The sequence below is a fragment of the Chanodichthys erythropterus genome, chromosome 3 (assembly GCF_024489055.1).
Source record: "Chanodichthys erythropterus isolate Z2021 chromosome 3, ASM2448905v1, whole genome shotgun sequence".
NCBI lineage: Eukaryota > Metazoa > Chordata > Actinopteri > Cypriniformes > Xenocyprididae > Chanodichthys > Chanodichthys erythropterus.
This window is the reverse complement of record NC_090223.1, coordinates 5,463,177-5,483,205: the sequence shown is the minus strand read 5'-3', so window position 1 is coordinate 5,483,205 and position 20,029 is coordinate 5,463,177. Positions and strand designations below refer to the sequence as shown.

Sequence of the window (20,029 nt, the reverse complement as noted above, 5' to 3'; positions counted from 1 at the left end):
CGTCATTCAGGTTGGATTTCAGCTTTAATGCACTTTTTTTTTTTTAACAAAGCAGCTGATATTGCCATAGAAACTAGTGGACGGACACTCGCTTTCACCCCAAAATGGCGGAAACGCAGGGCTGCTGCTGGGCGCCGGTGCTGCAATGGAACGCTTTATTGAGTGTCGCTTCTTGTTAGTGTATATTCTTTGTTTCCACTACTGCGATCATTTACAAAACAAGCCCAGCACCTACTCGCAGTGTTTGCAAGGAAGGGACTTGCCTCATCGTCATGGCAACGGTTTGCGGCCAGGGGCCCGTTTCAGAAAGGAGGTTAAGTGAAAACTCTGAGTATGTTAACCCTGAAATGAGGGAAACTCTGGGTTTTCCGTTTCAGAATGGGAGGTATGTCAAACCTGAGAAAGCAGGGTAAGTCAAGCCCATTTCTGAAAGAGAGGTAACTTCTACTCAGAGTCAGTTACCATGGTAACTTACTCTGTGAACCTAACCTGGTCAGGAGCAGGTTTTCTTCGGTAAACCCAGAGTTTCCTTCGGTCTCCTCCCCCTTTTTAAAGTGCAAGTGATGTTTAAATAGTTAACTCATTCATTCACACTGCAAAAATGCTTTTACTGAGTATTTTTCATCCTATTTCAAGTACAAATATCTAAAAATTCTTAAATCAAGATTACAGTTACAGTTTTTCTCGATCGCTAAAACACTATAACCAGGCTTTTTAACTAAAATTTCAAAACCATAACGCCATTTATCAAAAAGCACATCCATTTCCCTAAACTAAAAACACTATTCCCCTGTTTTGACACATGAATCAGATTTGTTGAGCTGTCACTGCAGGACTCTACACCAAATTCCCTTAACATCTTATTGCGTACACCATGTGGTCATTTTGAAAGCACTAGCATTCAATACTGTTCATTGAAGTCAGCACAGCTTGAGCTCAGTTAGCACACAATTCCCCAGATGAAAACACCAAGAGTAAAACTGAACACACATCAATCAGATCCTTCAATAGATAGATAAAAGGGCCCTAATCAGTTCATTGAGTTTTGGAACAACGGATCCACAGAGAAAATGAAGGAATAGGTCAAGGAGGAAGAAGAGGAGGAGGAGGAGGAGGAGGACGAGAACAAGGAAGGGGAAGGGCAAGGAGACAAGCAGTCTTGGATGAAATTCGAGCCACTTTAGTTGACCTTGTCCATGGTATGACTATGAGGGAGGCTGGGCAACGAGTACAGCCAAATTTGAATCGTTTCATCATCGCCTCCATCATCAGATCCTTCAGGGAGGAAAACAGGTAGGTGTACTTACAATAAGACTGCTCTGTACAGTAACTTTTGAGTTGTACTCTATGCTGTGACAACACATTCAGTACACTGTTGCACTATGCTACTGTACAAGAAATGCATCAAATTGCTTTGCATACAGATAGAGTTTCAGTTCTAAACCCAATAGAGGAGTGTTTTTCTGCATGCCGGTGGAAAGTGTATGACCGAGAACCTTATATCCGTGTTCACCTCCTCCAGGCTATCGAAGAAGCCTGCCTAGACATATGCGTGCCAGGAGTGGATCAGGCAGTCATGTAGAGGATTTTACCTCCGCTGCCTGGCTAGGGCCAATTGTGATGTGGATGAGATTCTCTGGCTTGACCCAGACCAAAGAGCTGCTGAGGTGGAATAATTTTTATTTTTATTATAATTTTTGTACTGTGTTATGAATGAATAAAAATGTGCAATGTATACATTGGTTGTGTCTTTTGTGTTCATTATGTGAAAAGGTTTTTGAGGGGGTGAACCACAAGCAACATAACTTACCAGTTTTGGAAATGTTGTTTTGAATTTATTGCACCAGTGTGTAAGACTGTGTTGTAGTGTATGTGGTTTTGAGGGCTTGTGTGTGATGTTTGAGGGCAAAGTTTGGTTTTTCAACAAGAGTGAATGGTTTTGAGTGTAGAGCTTCATTTTGACCTGAAAATAGGATGTTTGAGGAATTGGGTGAGACGTTATGGATTTGTGTTTACTGTTTTGAGAATACGAGGCATAGTTTCAAGAAATGTGTTTAAGCAATAGAGAAAAACTGTAAAAGTGATGCACGTTCTAGTGGCTGCAGTGGTGTAGGCAGTAATGTGTTGGGTGCGGAGAATTAACTTGTGATGTGATTGACTGGGTTCGAATCCGCCCTTTGCTGAGCTCGCTATTCTCCCTTTTCCCATCAGATATCACATCAGAAAGGCATTAATTTTTAATAAAAATGAAGAAAATTTTCTAAAAGTGGATGTTTAATAACGATAAAATCATTTACACTCTTATTATTGTATCCTGCATTATTTTTTCTTCTTCTTTTTTTGCATGTGGGATACCATGAAAATAAATATTAGTTCAATAACTTACCATTCTACCAGTTTTCACCTTTGATATTATAACAGTGATAAGAATTAAACTTGTATTGACTCAGAAGTATGCGGACGTCATTTTGTCACGTGCTGTTGCCATGATGAATCGAAATATCGGAGCTCCATTGATGATGGCTTGTCATAGTCGTGGTGCACGCGCTTAACTCCGAGTCAACCTACTCAGAGTCGACTGAACTAACTGAATTCAGCTGTTCTGAAACTGAAAACTCAAAGTTTCCCATCTCAGAGTAAGTCAACTCAGAGTTCAAGTTTCAACTCAGAGTTGGTTGAACCTCCTTATTGAAATGGGCCCCAGATCAGATTACGTCAGAGTTTGTTGACGTTTGTTTGTGTTTGTCGGTGCGGTGTGAATTGGCGATCAGATTGCGACAACTGAAAAATAGCCTATATCTGTAGACTTTATTATTAAGCAAAGCAAACCTTTTTGCTGAAATATCCACAACATAAAAGAGCAGACGGTTTATCTGTCGATCAGGTGCGTGTAAAAGTTGTGTTCGTATTTTGTTGTTCGTATTTGAGTCGAGTGGATTTCTCTCCATTCTAAAAGCATTTTGTAAGTAATCTGTTGCCTGCGTGCACTCTGAGGCAGAGGCCATAATCCTGTATGCACTGTGCATACAATAAACATGTTTGCAGGGCCAACAAATGCTGTTCTCAAATATTTGAGGGGACAGTGGGCCATACAGGGAGAATGGCACCAGATCAATGTGATGTATATAATCTCCACACATGATTTGTTAAAAACAGAGGGGAGAACATTTGAATGTTATTCAACAGTGGGCTAAAACCACAATAATAATAGTTTGAACCAAATTCGTGTTAAAATTCAACTGACTCTATGCATGGATTCCATCTACGTATTTTTATTAAAATATCAGTGGCTTTTTTGGGAAAAGGTTTTAGACTTTTTATCACTGGTGGTGAAACAGAATCTCCCCTAAACTTTGTGGTGCAATGAGGAGATCCAGGTCAGGTGTGAGTTTTATTACTTAATAAAATATGATCAGATAATGAATGATAGACATATCGATTTAGAATGATTAAAAAATATATGTAATTTAAATAAACTTCCAATATCTCTGAAATATTGAAATCCAAAATATAAGTATTATCTAAGAAAAATGTTAGTAAAAATCGTAAACAAAAGTTTAGTAAGATCTTAACAAAATCCAATTAAAATGTTAATCAAAATATAGTATAAATCTATAAGTCTTAGTAAAATCCTCTTGGCTAAAGAAGCAAAGTTACACGAGATCTCGTTTTAAAAATACAAACAGCACAAATTGCGTCACGACTGAGAAGATTTCAGATCGAAACTGACATACAGAAACAATTGCCCTTCTTATACCATGAAAATGAGCACATCAGCAAGTTTTTCTTTTATGCATGTAACCAAAACAAAAAATGCACTGCAGTTTATACATTAAAAAGGTATTTTGGTGGCTGGAAAATTTTTGAAAACGGGTTTCAAAGTGCAAGTTTTTGAAAATGATACCGTTATCATCTCTGTGTAAACAACAAAAAAAAAAACACGAATTAGTGAAAACAGTGACGTCATGCACATGCACATAACGTGTTTAGCCAACGTGATCTCATGATAATATGTGTGTATTTTTACGTAAAGCGTGGTTCTACCATACATACATTTACTTACGTTTTCATATACACGAATACGTACAATATTGATGAATTTATAGCACTTATTGACAGCAATAAATTATTTACGTAGTGTGAATGTGTATGAATTCCCATATATTAATATTAAAATCGTGCCATTAATTAATCATGCTGCAAACTTGTTTTGGAGGATTACATAACGTTAAACAAGACAACACTTTAAAACCTTAACCCTTATAGGGTCTTTTTAGACCCCAAACAACATTTGCTAAAATAAAAAAAAATGTTCTCTTTGTCCAAATGACATTAATCTTTGTACAGTTGTTAACCCTTTCTAGATCTACAAATAAAAAATGGAGTGATATCTTGTTTTTATGTTAGTGTAGAAAAATAAGTCACACTCAGGGTCGTAGTAAAATGTAAATTTTGTAACAAAATAATTGGGTAACACTTAGGGCTGGGCGATGTATCGAATGCTTTTGTCACGCGCATTTCGTCAGTAAAGCCGGTTCCCTGATCGCCATCACCTACTTTCAAATGAAGCGGCATTTAATAGACAGAGCCGTAGTTCACTGATAAGACACGCAATATCGCGTTCAATATCGGCGGCGATACATATCGATATTGAACGCGATATTGCGTGTCTTATCAGTGAACTACGGCTCTGTCTATTAAATGCCGCTTCATTTGAAAGCAGGTGATGGTGATTTAGCGGCAATCAGGGAACCGGCTTTACTGAAGAAATGCGCGTGACAAAAGCATTCGATACATCGCCCAGCCCTAGTAACACTTTATAATAACTGCACACTATGAAGCATTAGTTAATAGTTAATTACTTATAAAGCATTAATAGACATTAGTAAGTCGTTTATAAATACAGCTATAATTGCTTTATTCTTGATTTATAAGCATATCTATAATGTGTTTAATAATTGTATTTTCATACTTTATTATCAATTTATCATTTCTAAATTAAGTATTACATTATTTACAAACCAGTTGTTTATGAGTTGTGAGTAGTTCATTTAGGAAGTAAATGATTAATAAACTATTTAAACATTCATTTATACATCTTATTATTTAGACACATAGTAATAGTTACTAGTAAATGTTTTATTAACACATATTTCTACTGCAATTCATGATTAATTCAGATCATTATAAAACATTTAGAAGCAGTCAGTTAACTATTTTTGTGAGCTCATCTAAAGTGACGACTGTTTATGATTTGTAAAGCTTTTATAAATGAGATTTAAAGGTTCAGTGATCTTCTGCACTGCTGTTCTCTAATGTTTTAAAGTTAGTACTAAGGCAGTTTTGACATTGGGAATATGTATTAATAAAGCATTTAATAACACACTAACTAATACTATATGTCTAAATAATAAGATGCATAAATGTACATTTAAATATTTTATTAATCATTTACTTACACTTCCTAAATGATCTTATGAACCACTGACAACTCCTAAATAACTGGTTTGTGAATAATGTAATACATAATTTAGAAATGATAAATTGATCATTAATAAAGTATGAAAATACAATTATTAAACTCATTATAGATATGCTTATAAATCAAGAACAAAGCATGTATATCTGTATTTATAAACGGCTTACTAATGTCTATTAATGTTTTATAAATGATGAATTGACTATTTACTAATGCTTAACTAATGCTTCATAGCGTGAGTTATTCTAAAGTGTTACCCATATTAGAAATTATTTTGTTTTTTTCAGTTGGCACCACCTACTTCTATGAAAGTGTACTTGGGATATGAATAATAAAATGAGAAAAAAGTCAATTCATTTGGCCTTTTTGCCTCAAATGTAAAAAGTAAATTCGTGATTATTGATTAAAACCACATTATTTAGATCTGTACCTCAGTAACCCCTCAACCCTGTTACACAAATCATTCTCCCCCATAAAAATAATGAACCGATACACCGGCAAGTTACCACCTTCTTTAATAATTATAACTAAATTATGTTGTGAAATTATGTTGGTCAAGCTTAACAACTCAACCCTGTTACAACAATTAAAGATAGAAAACTATTACTTGTGAAAATTATCTTTGTTATTACAACATTATTCATGATCTCTTAATATCATGCATGCCACATGCTCTCCATTTATTAGAGCAGTGGCCAATTTGGGCAAAAAAAAAAACAACAACCCCATCACACCCACATTTTTATTTTTTTAATTTTGTGAAAAAAGTCATTTAAAGTTTGTTGAACTCTGTCTGAAATGTTCAGAGCAATATTAAGAATGCCGATTTTAGTTCAAATTCTGAAGTTCAGCCTTTGATCAAAAATGATAAGGTTAACGTCACAAAAAGTGCCCATTTCAGGCTTTCCTTACAGTTCTTAGATCCGTTTCAGATCACTTTTAATAGTGAAAATCTATCCACACTGATCACACGTGTGCAGAATCTCTCTGCTGTGGATCCTCTCGTGTGTTTCCAGATGTGTTAACAGACTGAATCTCTTGTCACAGTGTGAACACTTGTACGGTTTTTCTCCAGTGTGGATCCTCTGGTGCAGTTTTAAATGTTTCACATGAATAAAAGTCTTCTCTTATATGCATTTTCTCATGTCTCTGTAAACTCTGCAGCACTGAAAAACTCTTTCCACACACAGAACATGAATGTGGCTTCTCCTTCGTATGAACTGTCAGGTGTTTCTTCAGGTTTGATGCCCAGAGAAATGTTTTGCCGCACTTATCACATGCGTACGGCTTCTTTCCGGTGTGGAGATTCATGTGCTCTTTGAGGAGTGCAAAGTGCGTGTAGCTCTTCCCGCACTGATCACATGTGAACGGTCTTTCTCCAGTGTGGATCCTCATGTGAAGTTTAAGACGTTCTTTGTATGAGAAACTCTTTCCACACTGAGTGCATGTGAACGGTTTCTCTCCAGTATGAACTCTCGTGTGAACGTCTAGACTTTCTTTCTTTGAAAAGCTCTTCCCGCACTGGTCACACGTGAAAGGCTTCTCTCCAGTGTGAACTCTCATGTGAACATTAAGTTGTTGTTTGTTTGTGAAGCTCTTCCCGCACTGATCACATGTGAACGGCTTCTCTCCAGCGTGCATTCTCAAGTGTATTGTAAGGTGTGATATTTGCGTAAAACTCTTCCAACATTGATGGCAAACATGTGGCTTCTCTCTACTATGAATTCTCACATGAATTTCAAGAGTGTGTTTGTATGTGAATTTCTTTCCGCATTGATCACATGTGTGTGGCTTCTCTCCGGTGTGGATCCTCTTGTGTCTCTTAAGCTCTGATAATTGTGTGAAGCTCTTCCCGCACTGATCACATGTGAACGGCTTCTCTCTATTATGAACTCTCACATGAACATCAAGACTTTTTTTGTATGCGAATCTCTTCCCGCATTGATCACATGTGAACGGTCTCTCTCCGGTGTGGATTCTCATGTGAGCTTTAAAATTGTCTTTGTATGCGAATCTCTTCCCACACTGATCACATGTGAACGACTTCTCTCCAGTGTGGATCCTCATGTGTCTCCTAAGGTGTGATGATCGGTTGAAACTCTTCCCACAACGATCACATGTGAACGGCTTCTCTCCAGTATGAACTCTCATGTGAACATTAAGATTATATTTGAATGTGAAACTCTTTCCACACTGAGTGCAGGTTGTAGATTCTTTGGCTCTTGTTTCCTTTAAAAATGTCTTTTCAGTCTTTGAGCGACTCGAAGATTTTTCTCCAGGTTTGTCATGATGTTCCTCCTCCACTTCATGCAGTTCTTCATTCTCCTCCTTCACTTCCATCAGGTCTGAAAAGAAAAACAATTTTTTCAGTAAATCTTCTAATTATTGTTTTGTAACAAATCCTGTTTTAGTGTAGTGAGATCTACGAATTTATCTGAACAACGACACAATAATCTAATGTCAAACTATCATAGAAAATTTGAGAATAGTGACATAATAATTTTAACAGCAAATTTTGGACTGCTATTTAATCTATTTGACTAAATGTAGTGTATATCAAGTAAAGACTTGCCCTTTAAAAGAAGGAAAACTCTATGCAGTCAAGTGGAGTAAATTTTTACATTTGGATTTATTTTTGTTTATTGTATACAAGCTGAATTTATCTGCAAAAGATGCTGCAAAGAGTGATGCTGCAGACAGTTGAGCATGACCACAGCTTTAACAAGATTAAAATTAACAATTTTTATCAGCATTATCTGTGCCCTACATTTCACTCAACCCTGTTACTTCCGACATGATTTTCCTCCTTTCAAAAACAGAGTATATCTTAGAACTGTGACACTCAGGAAGTGACATCATCTGGGCTCTTTCTACAGCATGATGGGAGGATAAGAAAATAATCTCAATCCATTGTCTCAGTTTTTACACAAACTGTACAGTGTTGGCCACATTTATAAACGCTGTTATCAATTATATCTTTAACTACGAATAACATCTTAGGTTAGGCATGTAACCATGGGTCCCTGAGAAGTGGATCGAGACACTGCGTCCTCTAGTTGACTAAAATACCCACTTCTCCATACCGAGGAATTGACTGCCATGTCGGCTATGATCAGCATATGATCAACTCAACAGACTTGGTGCTGGAGTCAGTTTCCCTCACACAGGTCTGTGAAGGACTGTCAAGTTTCCCTACCCTGTTCCTGGAGGCACAAAAACATGTGCACATTTTGGATATCTCCTTAATCTGACTCCTTTATTTCCCATCTTGGGGTATCTACTGATGAGCTGATGAGTTGATTCAGGTGTGCTTGATTAGGAAGCGTTGGGAAATTTGTAGTGTTGGTATGCCTCCAGGAACAGGGTTGGGAAACTCTGGTCTAGATGGAGCTCAGGTGAGTGGAAGACTTAGCACAGGGCTGGGCAACTTTGGTCCTGGAGGGCCACTGCTCTGCAGAGTTTAGCTCCAACCCTAATCAAACACACCTCAACAAGCTAATCAAGGTCTTCAGGATTACTAGAAAGAGTTATCATCAGGGTTGGAGCTGAACTCTGCAGGACAGTGGCTCTCCAGGACTGAAGTTGCTCATCCTTGCCTTAGCAGAACAACTCTCATAATGAGAGGAGACAAAACCAAACTCACCCTTGCAGACAGAGCTTATCATAGCAGCCAAAAAGTAGTAGTATTTAAGTTTATTGCCATATCAGCATCACTCCTCTTTCACTGATTCTTTCTGCACTTGTTTTGCATCCATGTCTGCTTGCTCATTTCCAATAATGCCACTATGTCCTGGAATCCAGCAGAAAACAATGTTGTACTTAAGTCTCCGTAACTGATTTGCTTTGATTGATGTATCAATGATTATTGGATTGTTTGTCTTCAAAGACTCCAGAGCTTGTAGACAGGATTTTGAATCAGTAAACATTATGAAGTTTCGTTCTCTTGTAATTTCAATATGTTCCAAGGCAAGTAATAGAGCACAAGCTGTAAAAATGCAACTTTGGTCTGGAATATGAATCACACCTCCCATGCAGATGGGCTCAAGTTTGCATCCCGCTTGGAGCAGGCAAGTGCGAACCGGAGGGGCTACATTGGTGCCGTGACCCAGATGGGAGTGAGGTTTAGGGGGGTGAGTTTAACAGATGTAGGCGACTGATGCTAGAGACTGTGGTCTTTAGTATCCTTGTTAGAGCACCCACCTCCCATGCGGACGGGCCCGGGTTCACATCCCGCTTGGAGCTAGAAGGGCTACACTAATACTGCCCACAACCCATTGCACTTTGGAGGAGGATTCGGGTCAGAATTACAAACACAAGTAAAAAGGGTAACACTTTGTTTTAAGGTTCAATTCTCACCATTAACTAGTTGCTTATTAGCAGGTATATTATTATTATATTGGCTGTTTATTAGTACTTATAAAGCACATATTAATGCCTTATTCTGCATGACCTTATTCTACATATCTTTATCTTATCCAATACCTAAACATAAAAACACTACAAAAACAACCTTACTATTAATAAGCAGTAATTTCATTGAGGCAAAAGTCATAGTTAATAGTGAATATGTGTTCCCCATACTAAAGTGTTACTGTAAAAAGTGTTTAAAAGCATGCATGGTGGATGTGTGCAACCAACAGAGGTTTAGATAAAGAGATTTGAGCGACTAATAATCAAAATTTAACCTAACTTTTATAAAGATCCGTTTGGCCATTAAATGCATCATTATGATCAACGTGCTACTTCTTTTCTCTCCAACATGGTAGGAAATGAAAAGAAACGTGAAGGATGTTATCTGCGACAAGATGATTGACAGACCAGTTTAGGGTGACAGGATGCATGTAACTATGCGACAGAGCGTTAAAGACGCAATTTTATGACGACATTGTGTATCCCAAAGTTTGCCTACTATACACACTCAAGAGTATGTACTATTTCTTCACAAAAAGAGTAACAACGCTCTAATTTAAAGACTCGTTAAGGGACCAATGACATGGTTGCGTTTGAATCATGTGCTTCAGACACCGGTCACGCTTCAGATGTTCCCCACAGTGTCCACTAGAGGATGCAGTGCAAGTTCCTATTCACATGGAAACTTCTATTACTTATGAGAAATACAACTTTACTAGTAACTACAAAATCAGGTTTTAAGTTACTTTGACAATTAATATTAAAGTTTCTCAAACAGCACTTTACTGACCATTTGTTGAAAATCAAACAAGAAACATTTGTACCCATTTCATAGTTTACTTGTTTATCTAAATGTGTTTGAATCTTTCTGTCATGAATGTTGTTCAGCATCATGAATGAATGAAGAATAAACACCAACCTCTTTGTTCTTCAGTATCTTCAGTGTGTTTCATTCTGCAGGGTTCTGGATCACTCATGTTCTCACTGTCCTCTTTAATAAACTCAGTCTTTGCAGATTTCAGCTCTTCCTGATGTCTGATGCTCGTCTGATGGGAATATTCCAGCATTTATTGATGAACTGATGTGGAGCTGATCTGTCGAAATCAAAACTGTATCAGTTACTGAATTTAAGCATTTATTACATTTAAATGATTTTACTGGGTCATTCTGTTAAATCAACCAAATTTCAGAAATTTTCCCAGCTCAATTTTTTTGTTGTTGTTCAATCAAATCAATCAAATCTTTGTCGCATTATATGCCAAAGATTGACAAGAGGAGAAAAAAGCACTTGCTGTGTTCTTTATCTCAAGTTTGCATGACTGTAACTCAAGTAGTATTTAAGATATCTTAAGATTCTGGTTCTTAAACTTTCCTTTTCCATTTTTTCATTTTAAAGGCCCACAGTCAATTCCAGCTATGTGGGGATCTCAATGAGTCAATTGCATGCATTTCCATTGGTCGAAAACCAAATGTGGGTCATTTTGCATAGAGCTGATACTTTTTCATTTAAAGAGGAATATCTGAAGAACAAATAATGTTGAAACTAAAAAAATGCATCTCATGTTTTTCAATCAACACAATTGCAGAGAGCATACCTGTCTGAGTGCCATAAATAGTTTTTCCAAAGCTTGCATGCCTGTCACTCAAACTAAAAACTGGTTCTTATACTTTTCTTTTGAAAAATTCATTTTTTTTAAAGCTCTAAATGGTTCAATTTCATAGATATGGGGACTTCAAAGTGGCCAAAACATGGTTCACAGCTGATACTTATTGCATTTAAAGAGGAATGTCTGTGAAGAATACATGTATAAACTAGAAATCTATCTTATTTCAAAACGATAACATAAAACATACTTATCTGAGTACCAAAAATCCACTGAAAGTGTCCAAGTTGAGGCACAGTTTTAGGGATATGTGAAAGATTTTGTTCATTTTAACAGCTTCTGAAGTTCAAATATGCAGTATCGTAACTACACGTTACCGCATTGACATTACAATATCTATGAGACTGAACCATATAGGTAGGGTTGCCACCTTCAATACAGAAAAATAAGGGATGCCAGCCGCAGCGGGGGCCACACCCCTCAGGGCCACGATGACCACAGTCCTGATGGCGTGCCAGTGGTGGAATATCATAACTTAAAACATATTTTCATAAAAATATTAAGATTGATACCAATGGACATTATAATAAGATATCTGCTATTGAAATCAGTGTGAACAGATGCACTCAGTCTCTCACTGTCACAACTTAAGTGGTCATATTCAATACACAGCTATGACAATAATAAACATAGGCCAACAGCTATGACAATAATAAACATAGACCAACAGCTATGACAATAATAAACATAGGCCAACAAAGTGTCACTGAGACCTCAAAAAAATAAGCTTTTGGAGGAACGTGCGAGATGTGAACCATATTTTATTAACTTATTAAATTAACAGATCCATAACTTAGTAATTATAAATTAAACAAATTATTTAAATTGTCATTTGTTGTGAACAAAGATTTTGGCTAAAATATTTGTCATTGTTTGCAGTAACAACATCCAAACAGTGAAACCACACATAAATAACTGGAAATGACATAATATCTACAAACATTTCTTATTTAACAACATTTTTATTATTGGTAAGTAAATATATTTATGTATTTGTTTATTCTATTTTTATATTGTCTATTGTTAATTCTATAGTATTGAATGATGCAATTATTTAAATTGGTTAAGCATAACAAATAGTTGTTTATTTTATTCACATTAGGTACTATATTTTGATTAAATATGTATTAAATATCTCTTATCTCTTATTAAAGTAATGCTTATGTGTCTGACTGTACAACTTAACCTTAATAAACAAATCATACCATAACATGATTAATGTACATTAACATGATTAATGTATCTTCAAGCAAGTAGCCTAAAAAAAATATTAAAAAACATATTTTCTGCATGCTGAGATAGCTGTCAGCGAACATTTCCTCAGTAATTTCGTTAACAATGAATAATTTGAACATTATATCCAGGGGCGGCGCTAGGGGTGGGCTAAGGGGGCTGGAACCCCAAATGTTTTTCCAAAAGCCCTGAATCTTTCAGGTTTGAGGTTTCTGTGCTGCGAGTTTTAAAGAAGTGTGCATCCGAAAATACAATGTAGACTGAGACTCTATATCACAACTAAAAAGATGTTTGAACCCTCTTTCATGACCAGGTACAAGTCAATGCTGTTTCTTTGTTCCATTTGCACTCTGTAGATGGGTTGAAGCTCTCAGTTTTGAGCTTCCAAAGTGCACCAGACTGATGCATTTAACCTTAAAATACACAAAAATTTCTTACCGGGGGGGTTATGCCCCCGGACCCCCCTAGATGATGGTATATAATGTACATTTTATGAACTTTAACCAAGAATACTACAAAAAACGCTCATTTCATGTCAGTAAATTAAATTAAAATATAGATTTCGGTTAAGCCCCTGTCACGGAGACGAACTCCGTGATTCCCTCCTCTGGCCATCGGAGGGAACCATCACCCGAATATTAGCACACACACTCACCCACACTACATTTCCCATAAGCCCGTACCTTGGACTGATTACACCTGCAGCTGAATCACATTACCCGGACTATAAAAGACTGCCATATCCACCTGTCAGACGCGAAGTCTTGTTTTGCCGTGGTGAACAATTCCGAGCGTTATTTCCTGTTTGATTACTTGTTGCTGTCTGCCTGTATACCCGTCTACGATCCTTTGCCGCCTACCTCTGACGTCTGCCTGTTTTCCCGTTTCTGTGAGTGTTATCTGCCAGCCCTGACTTACTGCCTGTCTGACCACGATTCTGCCTGTTCCTCACATACCAGTTTGCTCCTGTCTGACCCTGCCTGTATTACTACTATTCTTCTAATAAAGCATGCAAATGGATCAATGCCCGAGTGATGATTCGTTACAGAAGACTTCGCCAGAACAAGATCCAGCTGCTTTTACCCACCTGTGTGCTACGATGTCTGCTCAGGCCAGCCAGCTCGCCGCCCATCAACACCAACTTAATCGCCTCACTTCCATCACGGAGGAACTAGTTAAGGCACTACAGAGACTGCAGATACCCACGCCAGCGGCGCCCTCTCCCCCCGCCGCGGCCGCCATTAACCACGCGGCAGGAACGCCGTCGCCTAGCAACCCTCGTCTCTCACTGCCAGAAAAGTTTGACGGTGATCCAGCCAAGTGCAAGGGCTTTATCCTCCAGTGCTCCCTCTTCATTAATCAACAACCAGCTTTATATCCCACGGAGACCAGTAAGATTGCTTTTGTTTGTTCTCTGCTTACTGGTAAGGCACTAGAGTGGATAACTGCCATATGGGGGGAGAATGGGTCCACCTTTTCCACGTTCGATTACTTTATGCAGCAGTTTAAAGCGGTGTTCGACCACCCGAGTGATGGGAAGGGAGCGGGTGATCGACTGATGGAGCTGTCACAGGGCAGAAGGACGGCGGCTGAGTATGCCCTGGCATTCCGCACTCTCGCCGCTCAAACCAACTGGGTGAGTGATACCCTGAAAGTTTGTTTTAGACGCGGATTGTCTCATGAATTACAGTCAGAGCTGGCATGTCGAGATGAGGGGAAGAGCTTGGACCAGTATATTGAACTCGCCATTCACGTGGACAACCTGATTCGAGCTCGCAAGTCCGGCCAGAGACGTAATGTCCGCCCCATTCAGCCGACAGAAGCAGAAACTCCAGAACCCATGCAAATCAACGCATACCACATCTCCGAGGAGGAGAGGAATCGCCGCCTGACTAATAGACTTTGTTTGTACTGTGGCAGTCCCGGTCATGTTCGTAACACTTGTCCCGTCCGCACTCGTCCTGAAAGTCAGCGCATGGTGAGTGAATCCAATCCCTATTATCACTCAGATTTAACTGTGTCCGTACCTATAACCTTCCAGATTCAGAACACTCAAATGAATACCACGGCTTTACTGGATTCAGGGGCTGCGGGGAACTTCATTTCCCAAGCGTTCGCACAGCTACACAACATTCCTCTAATAGAATGTTCTTCTCCCCTCACAGTGGAAGCCATAGACGGGCGACCCCTGGGCTCCGGACGAGTCAACACCATCACCCAACCCTTAACCATGCAAACTGGCATATTGCACACAGAGTTCATACAGTTCCATGTGTTACCCACCTCAACCTCGGCTATTATACTCGGATTACCCTGGCTCCGCACGCACAATCCCACCGTCTGCTGGAGAGAGGGTCAAATATTGCAATGGGATAAAAATTGTTTTACCAAATGTCTGTCTCCTGTCACCTCTCTACCCCTCAGAACAGTCCAGGCCGATGACTCTTCACCCGGTTCCGAGTTCCAAATCCCCTCAGATTATCAGGATCTATCGCTGGCATTCAGCAAAGTACGCGCCACACAATTACCACCGCATCGCCCATATGACTGTGCCATTGATCTCCTCCCAGGAACAACACCTCCTAGGGGCCGTATCTTCCCGCTCTCCCAACCTGAGTCAGAATCCATGAAGAAATACATCGAGGAGGAACTGGCGAAAGGATTCATCCGCCCTTCCACGTCACCCGCTTCAGCGGGCTTCTTCTTCGTGAGTAAAAAGGACGGAGGTCTGCGTCCCTGTATTGATTATCGTGGTCTCAATGATATAACTGTCAAGTTTCGCTACCCATTGCCCTTAGTGCCTGCAGCCTTGGAACAGCTCCGAACAGCCAAATTCTTCACCAAGCTCGATCTACGGAGTGCCTATAACCTACTTCGCATCCGGGAGGGTGACGAATGGAAAACCGCCTTCTCAACGGCCACCGGACACTACGAATATCTCGTTATGCCCTTCGGGCTTGTTAATAGTCCGTCTGTCTTCCAGTCGTTCATAAACGACGTGTTCCGAGATATGCTTAACCGTTTTGTTATTGTTTACATAGACGATATCCTGATTTACTCCGATACCATGCAGGAGCATGTGCAACAGGTCAGACAGGTTCTCAAGCGCCTCATCCAGTATCAACTCTATGCCAAGGCTGAGAAGTGCGATTTCCACAAGTCCTCCATCTCATTCCTGGGGTACATCATCAGCCCCGAGGGCGTCGCCATGGATGAGGGAAAGGTAAACACTATCCTGAAATGGCCGCAGCCCCAGACTGTCAAAGAAATGCAGCGATTCCTGGGCTTTTCAAACTTCTACAGGCGCTTCATCCGCAACTTCAGTTCCATAGCCAACCCTCTTACAGGTATGGTCAGAAAAGGTCAGAGTCAACTCAGATGGACCCCTGAGGCCTTACACGCTTTTCAACAGCTCAAGGAACGCTTCACCTCCGCGCCCATACTGCACCACCCCGACCCGTCACTGCCATTCATAGTCGAGGTGGACGCATCTAACACAGGTCTCGGCGCCATCCTATCCCAGCGTCAAGGTAATCCTCCTAAAATGTTTCCCTGTGCTTACTATTCCAGAAAACTGAATGCTGCTGAACGAAATTACGATGTCGGGGATCGGGAGTTGCTGGCCATGAAAGCGGCTGTTGAGGAGTGGCGTCACTGGCTGGAAGGAGCCGTGCATCCGTTTGTCATACTAACGGACCACAAGAACCTCGAATACCTCCGTACCGCCAAGAGATTGAACCCCCGTCAGGCCCGATGGTCCCTTTTCTTCTCACGCTTCAACTTCACCGTGACTTATCGACCCGGCTCAAGAAACACCAAAGCGGATGCCCTTTCGCGTCAGTTTGAAGGTGAGCAAGAACACAAAGACCCAGAAACCATAATTCCATCTTCTCTTGTTATCGCACCTGTACAGTGGGACGTTATGACCGAACTGGAACAGGCCAACGCAGAGATCGAGGTCCCTCGAGAATGTCCTCCGGAGAGAACATTTGTACCACCGGCTCTGCGCCCCCGGATACTGGAGATGGTTCACAACTCCCCAGCAGTCGGTCACCCAGGCATCACCGCTACCATACAAGTCATACAGAACCGCTTCTGGTGGCCTTCCCTATCGAGAGACACTACTCAGTTTGTCAAAGCCTGCTCGATCTGTAACCGTCATAAGTCCTCTCATCAGCTCCCAGCCGGTCTGCTGCATCCTCTACCCGTGCCCCAGCGTCCTTGGTCCCACATCGCAGTCGACTTTATAACTGATCTCCCTGTTTCCAACGGCTACACCACCATACTCACAGTAGTGGATCGCTTCTCCAAGGCATGTCGTCTGATCCCATTACCCAAACTACCCACCGCTATGCAGACTGCCGAACACCTCTGCCAGTGGGTGTTTCGTATATATGGATTACCCGAGGACATTGTGTCAGACCGAGGTTCGCAATTCACATCTCGCCTGTGGTCCGCTTTCTGCCAAGCACTAAACATCAATGTCAGTCTCACATCCGGGTACCATCCACAGTCCAACGGGCAGACCGAACGTCTTAACCAAGAACTCACCCGCTTCCTCAGATCATACTGCAACGGCAATCAAGACGACTGGTCCCGGTACCTCCTATGGGCTGAATACGCCCAGAACTCTCTCCGTAAACCAGCAACCGGCTTAACCCCGTTCCAATGTGTCCTGGGCTTCCAACCGCCCCTGTTCCCTTGGTCTGGTGAGCCCACCGACGTACCAGCTGTCAACGACTGGCTCAACCGTAGCGAAGCCACCTGGGATAGAGCGCACACACACCTGCAACACGCTGTTCGCCGTCAGAAGGAACAAGCTGACCGCCACCGTCGCCTCGGACCCCTTTACCGCCCTGGTCAGTGGGTATGGCTATCCACAAGAGATATGCGCCTGCGACTCCCATGTAAGAAGTTAAGTCCAAGGTACGTTGGCCCTTTTCAAATCACGCACCAGATAACACCAGTCTCATTCCGTTTGGCATTACCTAACCATTATCGTATTTCTCCCACTTTCCATATGTCCCTGCTCAAACCCGCCGATGGCCCCCACGAGGAGGGGGAGGAGAGGTCCAGTGACGAGGGCCCCCCACCCGTCTTGGTCGACGGTGAGGAGATCTATCAGGTCCGAGAATTGTTGGATTCCAGACGTCGCGGTCGCACACTCCAGTACCTAGTTGACTGGGAGGGGTTTGGTCCGGAAGAACGCTCCTGGGTCAATTCAGATGATATCCTAGACCCCAGCCTGGTGGCAGAGTTCCACACGAACCATCCGGATAAGCCAGCCCCTCGTCCTCGAGGAAGACCGCGACGTCGCCAGCATCCTCGCGCCAGGAGGCGCTCGCAGGGGGGGGGCTCTGTCACGGAGACGAACTCCGTGATTCCCTCCTCTGGCCATCGGAGGGAACCATCACCCGAATATTAGCACACACACTCACCCACACTACATTTCCCATAAGCCCGTACCTTGGACTGATTACACCTGCAGCTGTATCACATTACCCGGACTATAAAAGACTGCCATATCCACCTGTCAGACGCGAAGTCTTGTTTTGCCGTGGTGAACAATTCCGAGCGTTATTTCCTGTTTGATTACTTGTTGCTGTCTGCCTGTATACCCGTCTACGATCCTTTGCCGCCTACCTCTGACGTCTGCCTGTTTTCCCGTTTCTGTGAGTGTTATCTGCCAGCCCTGACTTACTGCCTGTCTGACCACGATTCTGCCTGTTCCTCACATACCAGTTTGCTCCTGTCTGACCCTGCCTGTATTACTACTATTCTTGTAATAAAGCATGCAAATGGATCAATGCCCGAGTGATGATTCGTTACAGCCCCGAATGTTTACAATGTCTGGCTCCGCCACTTATTATGTCCATAAATAATTCACATGGCCTACATAGCCAGTACAAATTAGGCTATAGCCTATAATTTGTTAGCCACAAGACGATTCTTTATGAATCAAAAAAACAAAAAGTTAGCTATGAATATTAGCCTAGAAAATGCTGCCACAACAAACGGGACACTTTTGAGACGCGCATTCAACCTTCGCCTCAGCGCCAGCCGCAAGTCAAACGAGCGCGGAAAAGGTAGCTTCAGCTGAACAACAGTGAACTGCAGTCAGATGAGATGTTGTCAGGCTATTTCAGTAAAACTCCAATCAGCCGTTAGGCTATAGCCTACTGCGCTCGAGACGCGAACTCAAGAATTGCTCGCGCAAATGCGCCGGCGCGCGCTGCATATTACTTTATTATAGTTTAACTAAAGCGCTAAAGAAACTATACTGGCATGCGCCATCATTATTCTGAGGTAAATTAAGTAATGGAATTACCAAACATGCGATTAAAGCTGCCTCAAAACTGCGTGCATGTATGTATTTGTTGACATGGTTTTAAAGCTATATATTGTTATCCAATTTGTTGGACTTAAAACGTCTTAAAATGCATATATGTACACAAAGGAAATCAAAATTTTCTCGGGGGAGCATGCCCCCGAACCCGCCTAGCATCATACATTTTGTATCATTTTGAAATCAAAGGTAATTGTGTATTTCTCCGGTTGTGCACACTTGGGGACTAAACTTTGTATGCACCAATGTGTGAAAATAAATGGGAGCAAAAACGCGATTGAATGTAAAGGTTTGTGTCTCGTTGTTCTATTTAAAAAAAAAAAATCAATAACTACCGATTGATTGGCATTTTATCCATCTATCTATCTAATGTGTATGTATATATATATATATATATATATATATACAGCTATGGAAAAAATTAAGAGACCACTTAACATTGATTTCTGAACTTGGAGTGGTCTCTGAATTTTTTCCATAGCTGTATATATATATATATATATATATATATATATATATATATATACAATTGCATTTAAAAAAATTGGAGGGAGGACCCACCAACATTTTTTTTTTGCTTCCGACGCCCATGCAATCAAGGCTGAATACAAACATGCCAGGACTGAAAGATCGGGAAGCATGATGAACCACAAAGTGACCGATAAATCATCATTTGTAACCATCAAATCCCCCAATGAAATGAGCTTTAAGTGTCAATTTACAGCAGATCTGAAGACATCAGCATAATAAATGAGGTGAAAACAGGAACTATTGACATGAAATAAAGAGTGTTTTCAGCAGTTTCTCTGTTAATATTGATGATCTTCAGACTATCAACACTCATTCAACAAGACATTCAGATCATCTCACTTTATTCTGAGTGTTTGCTGTTAGAAA

The 20,029-nt window shown here is 40.7% G+C and overlaps 1 protein-coding gene across 1 annotated transcript; it reads right to left on the bottom strand.

Annotated features, from left to right (window-relative positions):
- Positions 1-6,432: 6,432 nt before the first annotated feature.
- LOC137002689 (zinc finger protein 226-like) lies at positions 6,433-10,956 on the bottom strand. Its single transcript, XM_067362512.1, has 3 exons — positions 10,875-10,956; positions 6,647-7,824; positions 6,433-6,564 (listed from the first exon to the last, which is right to left on the bottom strand). The coding sequence occupies exons 1-3, from the start codon at positions 10,954-10,956 to the stop codon at positions 6,433-6,435; spliced, it is 1,392 nt and encodes a 463-aa protein (XP_067218613.1).
- Positions 10,957-20,029: the final 9,073 nt, after the last annotated feature.

Coding starts and splice junctions, on each gene's coding strand:
- LOC137002689 (XM_067362512.1), bottom strand. CDS start 10,956: ATGCTGGAATATTCCCATCAGACGAGCATCAGACATCAGGAAGAGCTG. Junction 7,825..10,874: donor TGAGTTTATTAAAGAGGACA/GTGAGAACATGA, acceptor TTTTCTTTTCAG/ACCTGATGGAAGTGAAGGAG. Junction 6,565..6,646: donor TGTGTGGAAAGAGTTTTTCA/GTGCTGCAGAGT, acceptor AAACTGCACCAG/AGGATCCACACTGGAGAAAA.